This window comes from Populus alba, chromosome 15, assembly GCF_005239225.2.
Source record: "Populus alba chromosome 15, ASM523922v2, whole genome shotgun sequence".
Taxonomy (NCBI): domain Eukaryota; kingdom Viridiplantae; phylum Streptophyta; class Magnoliopsida; order Malpighiales; family Salicaceae; genus Populus; species Populus alba.
The window spans coordinates 5,865,386-5,879,077 of record NC_133298.1 but is presented as its reverse complement, the minus strand read 5'-3'; the positions used below and the strand labels follow the sequence as shown (position 1 = coordinate 5,879,077).

The following is a 13,692-nucleotide window of genomic DNA, read 5'->3' as shown; positions in this document are numbered from 1 at the left end:
CTGAGTACCATACATGTAACCCCATGTAGAATCTAATCGTTAAATCAGTTAGAGGCTCTGCTTCATCCTCTTATCCTTCACTAGACAAAAATACCACCGCCAGGCCTCATCCCCACCGGACAACATCTGAAACTCCTCTAACTGAGAGCAACTCAACTCAGTAAATGGCACTGTTTAGGCCACAGTTGGAGAGATTCCTATCAACCAAACTCCATTGCGGCCACTCCAGTACCAAAACCCCCACTAAAAACTTATTTTTTGCTATCAGGCCTAAAAGCCAGTGTTCTGCTATAGCAATAGATGCCCCATCTTCTTTAACCGATGTTGCTGGGATCCGGTGGGGTTCTGCAAGCTTGCAAGGCGCACGTGAAGAGATGGAGGATGATATCATAATTCGATCAGACGGCCTTGAAGGATTCTCCTTTGCTGCTGTTTTTGATGGCCATGCTGGTTTCTCTTCTGTGAAGTTCCTCAGGTTTGACAAATTTTAGAAACATCAGCATAATCATGGATTCATATTTCTTGAGTTCTTTTGGTGTTGTTTCTTTATTCAGTTTTTGATTCATCATTGTTAGGGATGAGTTGTACAAGGAGTGTGTAGCTGCTTTACAAGGCGGTTTGCTATTGAATGGAAAAGATTTCAATGCTATTAGAAAAGCATTAGAAGAGGCTTTTGAAAGGGTTGATGCAAAATTGCTAGATTGGTATGCCTGTAGTGCTTTCTTTGTGCAAAAATTGCTTTTGATTGTAGAAAAATGGGCAGATAGTGAATAGTGTAATTCTATATTCTATATTATCGCGTTGAAGGTTTAGGTGATGTTTGATTTTGTAAAGGCTTGAGAAGGATGGTGAGCAAGACGAATCTGGTTCGACAGCGACTGCTATGTTCATTGGAAACGAAAAGCTAGTCATTTCGCACATTGGTGATTCATCTGTGGTATATATTCAATTCTAATGTTATTTCTTTTTGACAACATCAATGGAAAAACTGAAAATATGTTGGGTGATTATGAGCAATTTTTGCATAATGTTTCGCTTTTGATTCAGGTCCTTTCTCGTTCTGGAAAAATGGAAGTGTTGACTGATGCTCATCGACCTTATGGAAGCAACAAAATCTCTCTTCAAGAAATCAGAAGAATCAGAGAAGCAGGTGGATGGGTATGTTTTCTTGCAATTTCTGTAGAAAGTTCATCTAGTCTTCTCTTGACTGCTCTTACCTTCTTCCTTGCTATCACTATGATTGAAAAAGTGTTCAATTTGGTATCCCTTGTTGCCATTTCCTTGTTTTCATATAGGAGTATCCTGCTAATTTTAGAATCAAAAGGATTTCTTTTTCGAGATCTGTTAATTTTCTTGGCATTTTTCCTTGTTGTAACGATTTGAAGGCTGACCATTTCTTAGTAAAGTTTCTTAGACAATGATCCATAAAAGCCTTGTACTTTTGTGATCTGTGGAGAATTTCATCTAAATCTCCTGTATGCTTCTTCCTGATCAAGACCAAATCTTACGTACCTTATTGTCTGATGATTACTTTTGTAATTTTTCTGTAGATTGTCAATGGAAGGATTTGTGGAGACATAGCCGTATCTCGTGCTTTTGGTGACATGCGGTTCAAGACAAAGAAGAATGAGTTTGGTCCTTCTAATCTCTGACTTCCTTTTCTACTTTTGAACACAAGGGTTAGTTTGAATATGTCTTCTACCAGCACATACATTTCTTAACGATGTGATACATGAATAGGATGCTGGAGAAAGGAGTCAAGGAAGGGAGATGGTCTGAAAAATTTATTTCTCGGTAAGATCTTTTCTATATTTTCCATCAGTATGTTCATCTACTCTCCATTTTTGTTAACTGAACCTTGGTTATAAGATAGTTGTGGTGCATTTCAATTGCATACATAACATCGCAAGGCCTGATAGATCAGATTTAAAACCTGAAATAGCCCATGATTTGGGTTGGTAATGGTTATTCGATAAATCTACCTGCCCTAAGAACATGGCAATTGGAGCAAAAGACAAATCTCATTATTGTAGCTAACATCTGGCCTGTATGGTTCTAAGGTTGAATCTTCTCCCAGGAACTACAAAATGATGTTCTGTTGAGATAAGTTCATATGAGAAAAACCCTATGCCGCCACCATTTACGAATGGATGGATGACAAAAGCTTGCTGCATATGTATTAGCCAAGAATGATGCTCGATACAGTGACAAGATAAGGAATCATTGAATTTATGATTTGCAAGTTTTTTCAGAAGGTGAACTATTCTTCTGTTGTGACAGAGTACAATTCAATGGGGACTTGGTCATTGCATCTCCAGAAGTTTACCAAATAGCTTTTGGATCAGATGCAGAGTTTGTAATTCTAGCATCTGATGGTTTATGGGATTACATGAACAGGTATTTTATCCCATCCTCCAACTGTATTTCTTAATTGCATTCTGTGACATCTGTTTCTGTAATCTCTTGATTTTCATTCATAATCAGCATCTTGCTTAACTGTTTGCTATTGTGGGTAACAGCTTAGATGCAGCTGCTTTTGTCAGGAACCAACTTCAAAAACATGGAGATGTTCAGGTAATCATTATGTTGGCTATTGAATATCCAATGAATCCATTGCACTTGAGTTCTGAACCTGGAACAAGTTTTGAATGTCTGCATGGTTTTAGATGATACCATTGCTGTGCAGCGGCATTTCTAACTTGCCTCTCATTCTGCTTTCAGCTAGCTTGCGAAGAACTTGCCCGGAAAGCTATTGTAAGAGCTTAAATGGACAATTAGTCTTATTCGACATTATCGTTCAATATTTTACTAGAGACCTCAAAAAGCTTTGAATTCCTTGTATTGCAGGACCGGCGGACACAAGACAATGTTAGCATTATCATTGCTGATTTAGGGTATGCATGTTTTTGCTTTCATGCATCTTCGTCAACGCAAATTGATAATGAAAATCTAAACTGGTCTAAGATGTTTGAGATTTGCAAGCTTGTTGTTGCGTGCTTTTCTTTGATTATTGAGAAATGCAATAATCTTAGAATTCTGCCACTACTAATTATGTTCTGTTTTTGGTCTTTAACTTCTGCAAAGGCGGACAGACTGGCAAAATCTGCCTCTCCAGCAACAAAATGTTGTGCTTGAACTGGGCCAAGCTTTTGCTACCATTGGTATTGTCACACTTGGAATATGGATGTCATCCTTGCTTTCTTTATAAATGCTAGAGCTTCAGAAAGTGTATATAAATCAACATAGATTTCGACACATTAGTCCATAGAAATCTATATGTGTCAGCACCTTCATGCTTTTCTTCTAGGCGAAAGAACGATAAACATCTTGTCTTTTGAAATCTCATTTCCATAATCATATTGTATTACATTTAACTCTCTGAACAATACCTGTTGAACACACAAATCATACTGTAGCTTTGTTACATAAACATATCTTTGAATGTTAATCATTGAGGATCAAGAGAGAAAGAAGATAGGAAACCGTTTGAAAATGCGGTCCAACCTGTGTAAAAGCATGCTTTGTGATTAGTATGGCCCAGAAGAACCCTGACCTCTGTACTATCAATTCGCACTGTTCTATGGTGTTTCCAGAAGCCCAATCCAAGCTTCGTAGGAAATTCCATCCTCCTTGTAAATGTGACCGTACCATTACTTGCTCTTTCCTTGGCCATTTTTGCAACCAACCATTTCCCCATCTTCCCTATGTCTGTACTGTTGAGGAATCCGACTAGTGATGTATTGATAATTGCTTATTAAAAGCTAAGTATATTAGCACAATATTTAATGTGATTCAGCAAATTGCTTATATTCACGAGAGAGTCAATATTATTAGAGATAGATAAAAAAATGATTACAACACAAATAAAGGAAAATGATCACTTCACTCTACTCTATTCCTAGCTTTTATTGCTGCTCTTGCAACTGCTGCCATTGCAGCTCTCTCTTTCTCTTTACTCTTTTATACACGCTCATCATTCTCTTTTATTTTGCTCTTTCTCTTGGTGTCTATTTATAAACTTCAATGGCAACTCCTTTTACTCATTTGCCAATAATAATGATCACCTAACATTTACCTAATTTGTGACTTTTAGTTGCAGCATCAGCAACTCTCTTCGACAATAGCAGCTATCTTCTGCAAGAAGATGGGCTACCACGTAAATAGCAATATCCCAACATGTACTTACCTGCATTTCTTTACTTTTTCCAGCTTTCAGTGAAAAGCTGAAGCCAAGATAAAATCGTTGTCATAATAAACCCTAGTGTTTATTTGCTCAAACTTTGCCTTCATCTGACTTGGATTTGCTACTGTGACCTTTCCTTCGCGGTTCGCTGTGAACCCTGGGTAGGATTCTGTAAAGTTGGAGGCGGAAATGGTAGTAACTTCGCCTCTAGGAAATTCAGGGAAAGTCGACAGTGTTTGATAAGCTTGAAAAGCGAGGCCCCATCACCGAACACTACAAAAAGAAAGGCACCCATCTTGACTATAGTGCATATTGTTTCCGAAGCCATCTTTTAAGGCAAGAGAAAAACCAGAGAAAAGCCAGAGAAAAGCTGTGACGCAATATTTTCTAAGACAATATTTCTGATACGTTCAAATACTTCTAATGATCAATGGAGCTAAGTCTTGCACATTATGGCCTTGCAAACTTTCTGGGACAGCCTTGATAACATTGTAATAACTCAATCGGAAGCTTTTTCCATTTCTGTAGCATAGTAATGGGTAATCCAGCTTCATATAATCTTGACCTAAGTCTTTTTTGTTCTTTCAACCGTGGGGGCTCCTCTTTTATTGATGGATGTAAATCCAAGCAATGAGACCCTGCATAAGAAACATATATATATGTTATGTGATTTATTTTTTCTGGATAATATCCAAGATGATGCAGTTCATGTTCAGCACATACGTACCTTCCACAGTATTGACAGCAACAATACTATCAGATATATTCTCCAACACCCTACATTTACAGATAACATTAGGTTATATGTATGTATGTACGAATGTTTATGCTCTTCGAGCTTATCCCAGTCCGTTGGAGAAAATGATGTTGCTGCCAAACCGTTCGAGGACCAGTTTTCGATCCAGCAATTTTTCGTTGACATTAGCAGACAAGTTTCCCAGGCTTATAATTGAAGTGATCAAGTGTTTGTTTGTAATAAAATCTTTGCAAGCCCTTGTCAATTCCCGACTCCACCAAAAATCTTCTAATTTGTTAGAGAATAATATAAATCATATCCTGAGACTTCACCTAGAAGCTTAAACTATTAGGTTAAAATGATTCCTTGACATGGTATCAGAGTCTTGATGATCAAGCGGTCACGAGTTCGAATTTCATCATTCTCATTTATTTGATAAAAAAAATTAAACACAAGATAATGTGAGCCTATGCAAGTTTCAAGTTCAAAGGGCTCATTTGAGGGGGTGTTTTAGAGAATAATATAAATTATATCCTGGAACCTCACCTAAAAACTTAAGTTATTGGGTTGAGATAATTCCTTAACATCATTGATTCCACATGATTCTTGGATCGTACTTTCCTCCAAGTGGATGCAATTCTGCAAAAACAGAATCTGAGGAGCACATAAGTTGCATATATTGGAGACTTCACCATGGCAATGTTGTCTAGCTTGGAGAATTCTAACAAGCATGTCCTTGTATACCACAAGATTCTTAGTTTAATTTAGGAATGTATAGCTGCTCAAACTTGACATCAATTTAATCAAAGATACCGGCATAGTTGTGCTGGGAGAATATTATCATCAGCACTCCAAACTGTAAAAAATCCTTGAAACTTCCTAGCAATCCAGACTGTCAAAAACTTGTACCTGTTAGTGCTCCAAGATTAGCTAAAACCCAATATTTATGTTCAAAACAAGTTTCGACACATATCGTTATCCGACTAATGTTCTCCGGACCAAGTGCTCTATTTCAACCACGGTTTCAACCGCGGCATCACCGCCTAGATAAACGGGACCTAAGTATGTTCATCTCGGATACATAGCAGAGGTTCTTCTGTCACTACTAGAATTATTCTAGGTACAGACCCAGGTTATGGCATGTTGCAATTTTGTTAATGTAATTGGCTTGCTTGAAATGAGGACTCATCAAGTATACGGTGGCTACAACGCCGAGGCTAATGACATTGCAATTCTCTTGTTGGTTAGCTGTGGGTGACAAGGCAAGATTTTGGCACAAGGTGTGCAATGGAAGTGGAGGCCTTTAACTAGGTTATTTGTCACGGGCTTAAGCCTGGGAATTGAGTGTATAAAACACACCTGGAAAGGTGAAATACAAGTAATCTATATATATGAAGGAAAAAAAATAATATAAATGATGTACAGGTGCTCTGAATTTCCAATCCTCAAAGCAATGGCTAGAGAATATATATATATATAGTCATTGGAAGGAAGAAAACTCTTAAAAAGAAATTCAAATCTAATAAGATGTTAACATTAATATCAAGAGTGATTCGTTTTTAGGTCTTTATGCTTCTTAACATCTATGACAAATGCTCAAATCTCGAAAATACATGCATGGTGCTTGACTCATGCAGCTCTCCTTGACCTCACCCCTCACAGGAACCAGAAATTTTAAAAAAGAAGGTTAGCACTCCTAGCTTTTTCGTTGATAAAATGAAAAATAGAGGAGATTTTGTATTGTTCTGCTGCGTAGGGGCCATGATTGTATATCCCAGTATCTTCATCAATCACTATGTTTGCTGTAGAACACATTATGGTGAGATAATGCATGTTGCTCTTCCTTGGATTCTTTCTTTTATTAACGTAAGTGGGCTAAGGATTGAATTCCTTGAATTAATATATTGGTTAGTGAATTAAATAGCACCATTTCGATATAGATATGATAGGCACCAGCTAGCCAAGCAATTGTCGGATAATTTTTTTTAGCGCGTATTTTTCGTTTGTAAAACCATCTAGAAATTTATCAATGATGAGCTCACCGACAGAAACAAAAATTATCGATGAGTGTTTTGATAAATATTTACAAGAAAAATGAAACGAATAATTTAATAATAATATTATAAGCGGAATGAAACGAATAATATTTTCTAGCATGTATTTTTTATTTGTAAAGCCATCTATAAATTTATTAACGATGAGCTCACCAACATAATTGAAATTATTGATGAGTTTTTTTTCCGATAAATATTTTCTATTCATGATATCATTGATATAATAATTATAGATAGATTGTTGGTGTAAATACTGATAGAAACTGTAAAATATGATAGTGGTTGCTCATGATGTCACTTTTCAAGTGCTGGTCATGGAATCCACAACTCAATTATGTGAACTCTTTAAGCTCATCTCTTTAACTTCCATTTGCTGGAGACTCTCTTGTATGAAGTAGCAAAAGCCAGCTGCTTCATTATTTATTATTAGAACATGGGATAATAAGAAAAGCAATAATTGCTTGAGAAGTTCATACACAAACCACTGACATGCACGCATAGAATTATACAACGTAAAATCTTATCTTACAACAACAACAACAACAACAATACATTACTAAAGCACGAACAAAACCCCTAAAGGGAGAGTTGATGGTTCGAGAGGAGTCAAGGGATCCTGCCACCACCACCACCAGGTTTCGTCTTGGGGTCATGCTTATGGCTAGGTCCTGGTTCGTCATAATCCACCGTATCCAGCAAAAGCTTCCTTGTATTGATCATATGGATGCCATCCTTTACAAAGAGACAAGATCCTTGGGTCATTAAAAGAATGCATAAAAAAAGATACCCACTACTTGAAAGAAAACGGGATCAGCTAGCTAGGTATACCTTGACAAATGAGTCGTGGTGTGGATTCATGCCTTCCTTGAAGCCTTCAACCAAACCTACAAGTGAAAATAAACACTCCTTGTCAAGCTAATTCATTATCTTAATTTCGAGAATATGAGATACTGAAGGTAATGTTGTTGAGAAAACATATACAAACCCGAAGATGATAAGGGAGCAAGGAGCAAGAGGGACAATAAAAGAAAGGTCTTGATCCTAAGAGCAGGCGCCATGGCTAAATATCTTGAAGTTCTTTGTGAGGATATGAGCTATGGCCTGAGCAAGAATGGAGGAGGGGAGGCTGGCTTTTATGGCTGGTGGTAGAGAGTGCCATAAGAGCTCTATGGTGATGGTGTGCACCCACCCAATAGCTACAGAATGATGAAGAAATGCATTAACTTTTAGCCCACAACCCTAAAGTCAACTTCACTGTTTTTTATGCTGCATAAAAAAAAAGCAGCAGCACAAGTAAATGTCTGCATGTGTGGACAAAATTAAGCTCTTCTGCATGGCTTGAACTGTGTTAGCCATTTTCAGCTATAGGTGTGTTAGCCTTTTTTAGTATATATGTACTCGACCAGCCTTGATTTGCAGTAGAGTACAGCAGAATGTTGTACAAGAAGCAGCAAATCACTCGTCTCATGTCATCATCATTTTGCCATTTACTTTAATTTGAACCACATCCCTGAGATTTTTATATATTGAGTGGAAGCTACTGGAAAAAACTCCATGATCTAGTCTAGGTATTCTCCTGAATATTGATCTCAACACATGACAGAGATCAGAAAGATACAGTTTACATTTAGTTTTGGTGTTTTATCATTTAAGTATAGTCAGAAACATCAGTGGATTAATGGAAAGAGATTTTTTATAGAATTTTACATGTATAAAACAGTATGTTAAGAAAAAAACCGAGAAAAAATAATTGAAAAAACAAACCGAGAAAAAAATATGAGAAGAATAATTTAAAAATTATATATATATTTTTTATGTTTTGGTTTGGTTTTGGTTTTAGAAAATTGAGTAAACCAAACCTAATTTACCTAAATAAAACCTTAAAAAATCATATTTAATTTACCGAGCATATAAAAAATGAAAACCTAATTAACCCGACTAAATACAAGTTACAAAACCGCAACACTCTTACATCTCCTTCCACCTCTCCCCACTCTCTCGTCCATTGTCGAATTCAAATCTTAATCCATAACTTAAAAAAAGAAGAAAAGAGAAACCTAAATTCAAAGGTAGGTGGGAAGGATTGAGGACAAAAAGAGAAACATTTTCTCCTTCATTTCATCGTTGTGCCCTGTCCCACCATGCACTAAACAACCATCCATCCATCCATGTAAAACCAATACTTGAGACCCTTACGTATATATATTCTTAGAATTTTATATAGATTAGGGTGTCAAGTGATGATAAAACAGATATGAATCCTCTAAATAATAAATGACTGATCTTTCATAAAAAAAAATGAAATTAATTATTAGTATACCAATTAAAGCTTCAGAATTAATTTCCATTTCGAAGGTCTAAAGTTCAAACCTGGAAAAAAAGGAAAGGAGTAGAATCTTATAAAAAGAAGAGGGGATACCCTTATAATTTCCCATTTATCCATAGTTCAATACTTATATCTAAATTGCAATTTAATTTCATAAAATTACGAATGGGATTAGCCAAAAATCCAAAAATATTGAATCTCAGCCCACGAACAAGTCTTATAATGCCGACGTACTGTCTCACTACGTGCAAGCTTCAATGGGAGCCAGGCAAGATGGATATCCTGTGCATGCACCAAGTATTGATCAGTAGTGGATATTCTTATTCCATCCGTCTCCAAGATCTCTTTTTTCCGTGGTACCAAACAGCACTTTGATGAGCAATTAGTGCTTTTGATCCTCATGTTTCGGCTTTCATGACCTCTTGAAAGCAAGAAAAGAAGAAAAGAAGAAGATGGAGACAGACATGGCGAGCTAGTGGCCTACAGATGAAATCAAATGGAAAGCATTTTGAGAGGTAGGTTTTTGGTGAGGCATTAGCGCGCGGGGAGCACTAGCAAAAGAGGGGACAGCACAACTCTTTGAACTCCCAACACTAGGACCAGTACTGATTATTTTAATCATCAATTAAGACCAAAAAGTTCAGTACTTAATCATCCCTGAGGAGACAATATGATGGTAATGATGGTGTTTATAAGGTTGGTAATTCATGACTCATTAACTTGTTGAAAACTCTCTTCGATCTTTTGGAAGAGGTTCTAGGTTGTCGGACAACAAAATCATTGCTCTTGTTGTTTCACTTCAATGCCTACAGCTCGTTTATATATATATTCATGGGATGCTATTATAATGTCTTTGGTTTGAACATCAATCTGATGTTTTTTATTATTTCACTTCGGTGACTACTTTATCCCGACGAAATATTTTTTATCAGTGTTTTCTAATTTTCTTGTAGTAAATCTAATAATGATTGCTATTAATTTATTGAATTCTTACATAGTATTTGATTATTGTCTTGTCATATAATTAAGAAATAAAGATGGTGAGGATAAAGATAACATGTTTTTTTTTTTGTTTTTTTTTTTAAAAGTACAAAAACTCGGTATAAGATATAAGATTATTTCAAGGATATAATTTATTTTATTTTTGTTAGTCTATTTATCCAAATATATTTACATTTTTTGTGTATATATTTATTTTCTCTTGAAACACTAACTAAATATTAATAGCTAGTTTAATTTATACATTAATTTTATTCAAATTGAAAGATCATTAACATAATAGACATTCTCCATGATTTAACATTCGCGTCAAGACACTAAATTTAATTACAACTCAAATTCCATGGAATTGGGTCTTTGGTTTTGAGGTATATATATTCAATGGTGGAGAGCAACCAAATATAAAGGGGGTTATTGACGAGAAATGGACGTTTTCAAAGGACGTTTCTATGAAATAACATCAATTATGGGGAACCAAATAATAAGTAGCAAGAATTATTTTAAGTCAAGGAAAAGGTCACCATCCTCTCCCTTTGAGGACCATAATAAATTGATTTGAGATGTGTGGATATTAGCTAGGTGCACGTCTTATGTGTCGATCTTATCGTTGTTATAAAATAATATTTGTGTTCACATGCAAATTTTCATATGAGATGTGTTTGATGTATATAAATGGGACAATTTGTATGTTATCAGAGAAATATAGTATATAGCATATAGTTCAACCTTATAATAACTCAGATAATTTCCTTATTAAATTAAAAATAAAAAAAAATTATATACCATTATATGGGAGCAAATGTGCAATGCCATGACATGCATGTACTATATATGCTTATGAAATAAAAAAGGAATTTGTAACCAGATAAAAAAAAACTATAAATTTTAAATCCCATATCTAAATCATCAAAAGGATTAAATATATATATATATATATATAAACTAAGGATGTAATTTAATAAATTTTAATGTGATTTTAACTTTTGATTAATGGATTTGTTGTCCTATTTTTAAGCAATTTTAGAGTTTGATACTCAAAAACAACTCCCAATAAAATACTATATATAAGTTAGAGAAGATTTAAGAAATTTATATAAATAGTCATATATATGAAAAAAAATATCTTAATATATTTTCTAATTATAAATAAAATAAAGTTTATATATAATATTGATGTGTATTTTGTATATATTGTGTATAAAAAACAAATATCTGGATATTTTTTTTTAAAGATAAGACAACATGATTAGTGTTCACCTATAAATCCTTCTAGTATATGTGATATTTATTAAACAATAAAGATGTTTTTATCAAATTAATTACTTGGACACAGAATTCGTATTGTTGTGGATAAATGGCTGTAGAAGAAGAGCTAGAATCCATGAAATCTGTCGGTCGAAAGTGGTAGATTCTGTTCATTTAGGATGCTTACCCCTTTTTTTTATTTTTTTTTATTGTAATTCAATAATTAATTTTCTGATTGGGAAGAGGAGAGGAGAGGAGGAGGAGAGGAGGGAGGAAAGAAAATGTGAAAACACAGCCGCATTCATTGCTTCGTTAGATATCAATGGTGGCAGTCATATCACAATAGCTCACTCTGCCACCTTCTCTGAACTACCTTTAAAGTAAAACCTGCCATTCCTTTGGTGGGGGGTTTGTGGTGCACTTGGGGTATTTTTGCCTAAGAGCACTGAAATAATAATATAAAAAAACTATTAAATAAGTTTTTTAAAATATATTATTTAATTGAAATTTTTAATTTTGAAATTGTATGAACATATATTATCTTGTGCTATTAATTAGATTTTAATTATAAAAAAATAAAATTAATGCTATTCAAACTTATGATTATTTGATTATTAAGACTTTGATACAATAGTTAAAAATCATCTTAGTTTAAAAGCTTGTGCTATTAGATATGATTTATATTATTTTTTAAGATGAAAAAATTTAAGATTTTTATAAAATAATACTTGTGTAAAAATATTAGTGAAATAGAACACTTAAACTTGTATAAGTTCCCAGACATGATATTTTAAAAAATTATAATTAGGTAATAGGACATTTATTAAAAGTCATGTTCATGAAACATGACTTACCCTTAACATGCAGGTTACTTGACCATTTTACTATTCTACTTATTATTTTATAAATTGCGATATTTTGTGAATTTTTTTAATACAAACGGTGCCAATTTTTTTTAAAAAAATCTTGCACTAGAGATGGGTTCTAGTAAGCTATTAAAGGCTTATAATCTGATATGAAGCTCAAGTCATACATTGAATATATTAATCTAGATTAACCTAAAATGCCTTCAAAATTTTTTTATATAAAAAAAGTTGAAACAACATTGTTTTGAAGATTTTTTAAAAAAATCAAATTAAATTATGATCGAGTTATAGGGATCTATCAGGTTAATAAAATCAATTCTCAATCAGTTAAATTTAAAACTCAACGTAAGTTAGCAACCAACTCGTGAATTACTAAGTTTACATAACATGTTTACTAAAAATTTGATTTGATATGCACTTTTAGTAGGTCATGATTTTTATTTCTAAAAAAAAAAACTTGAGTATAAAAAATATTTTGATATTTATTTTTTTACATAATAAAAATGTAAATGAAAAGTTTATCCAAATATCTAATAATTATTTATGTAAATAAATAAATAAAATTTTGGATTCGAGGAAACCTCACCCACCGAAAAGCGCATTTTATGGGTTCAGGTGAAAGAGTAAAACCCTGGCTATCTCAAGCTCTTACAAGAGATGCATGCTCTGACTCGAATTCAAAACCTGTTGTGCAGATTTCAAGCTATTTGCCATCACGCTACGCCCCTTGCAGACAAATAAATAAAAATGATTGTTACCAATAATTAAAAGAGAAGCTTTGAAAAATTAAGAGATAGATGTAAATTAAGATATTTGGTCTTACAAAATGAGACATCTATCCGTTTGTGTCCACTAAATTTGTTCATTAAAATCAATAAAAAATAATAAAAATAAAAATACATATGAAACAGAGTGAAGAAAATAAAAAGAAAAAAAATATGCATGATTGAACATATAAGAAATATTATTTCAAAATAACTATTTTTTGTACAAAACAATACCTACTTGTATAATGTAAAATAAAAAATTACACACAACAAAACAGTTTTTTTTTCTTAAAAAAAAAAAAAACACAAACTTTGAGTGCATCTATTTTGTCTCATCTAAAGGTAAAGAAGTATTTTACTTATTTTAAAGTTTGTACAAAGTTAAAAAAAAAAACCCAACATGTTTAAATTTCATTAACCTTGGAGTAAAAGAGTATTTTTAAAATACAAAATAATATAATAAAACAATAATGCACATATTTAATTTTTTAATAATCAGTGAGTGAACATAAAAAA

General features: G+C 33.6%; 2 protein-coding genes across 2 annotated transcripts; one reads left to right on the top strand and one right to left on the bottom strand.

Moving 5' to 3' along the window:
- Window positions 1-18: 18 nt before the first annotated feature.
- LOC118057122 (protein phosphatase 2C 57) lies at window positions 19-3,374 on the top strand. Its single transcript, XM_035069608.2, has 11 exons — window positions 19-475; window positions 576-704; window positions 835-937; window positions 1,048-1,158; window positions 1,551-1,630; window positions 1,741-1,794; window positions 2,281-2,397; window positions 2,520-2,574; window positions 2,722-2,754; window positions 2,848-2,894; window positions 3,085-3,374. The coding sequence occupies exons 1-11, from the start codon at window positions 165-167 to the stop codon at window positions 3,206-3,208; spliced, it is 1,164 nt and encodes a 387-aa protein (XP_034925499.1). The 5' UTR covers window positions 19-164; the 3' UTR covers window positions 3,209-3,374.
- A 4,038-nt stretch (window positions 3,375-7,412) lies between these two features.
- LOC118057128 (uncharacterized) lies at window positions 7,413-8,113 on the bottom strand. The gene is made up of 3 exons (XM_035069614.2): window positions 7,959-8,113; window positions 7,802-7,857; window positions 7,413-7,705 (listed from the first exon to the last, which is right to left on the bottom strand). Exons 1-3 carry the CDS (start codon window positions 8,029-8,031, stop codon window positions 7,580-7,582), a joined length of 255 nt encoding a protein of 84 aa, XP_034925505.1. The 5' UTR covers window positions 8,032-8,113; the 3' UTR covers window positions 7,413-7,579.
- Between the last annotated feature and the right edge of the window lie 5,579 nt (window positions 8,114-13,692).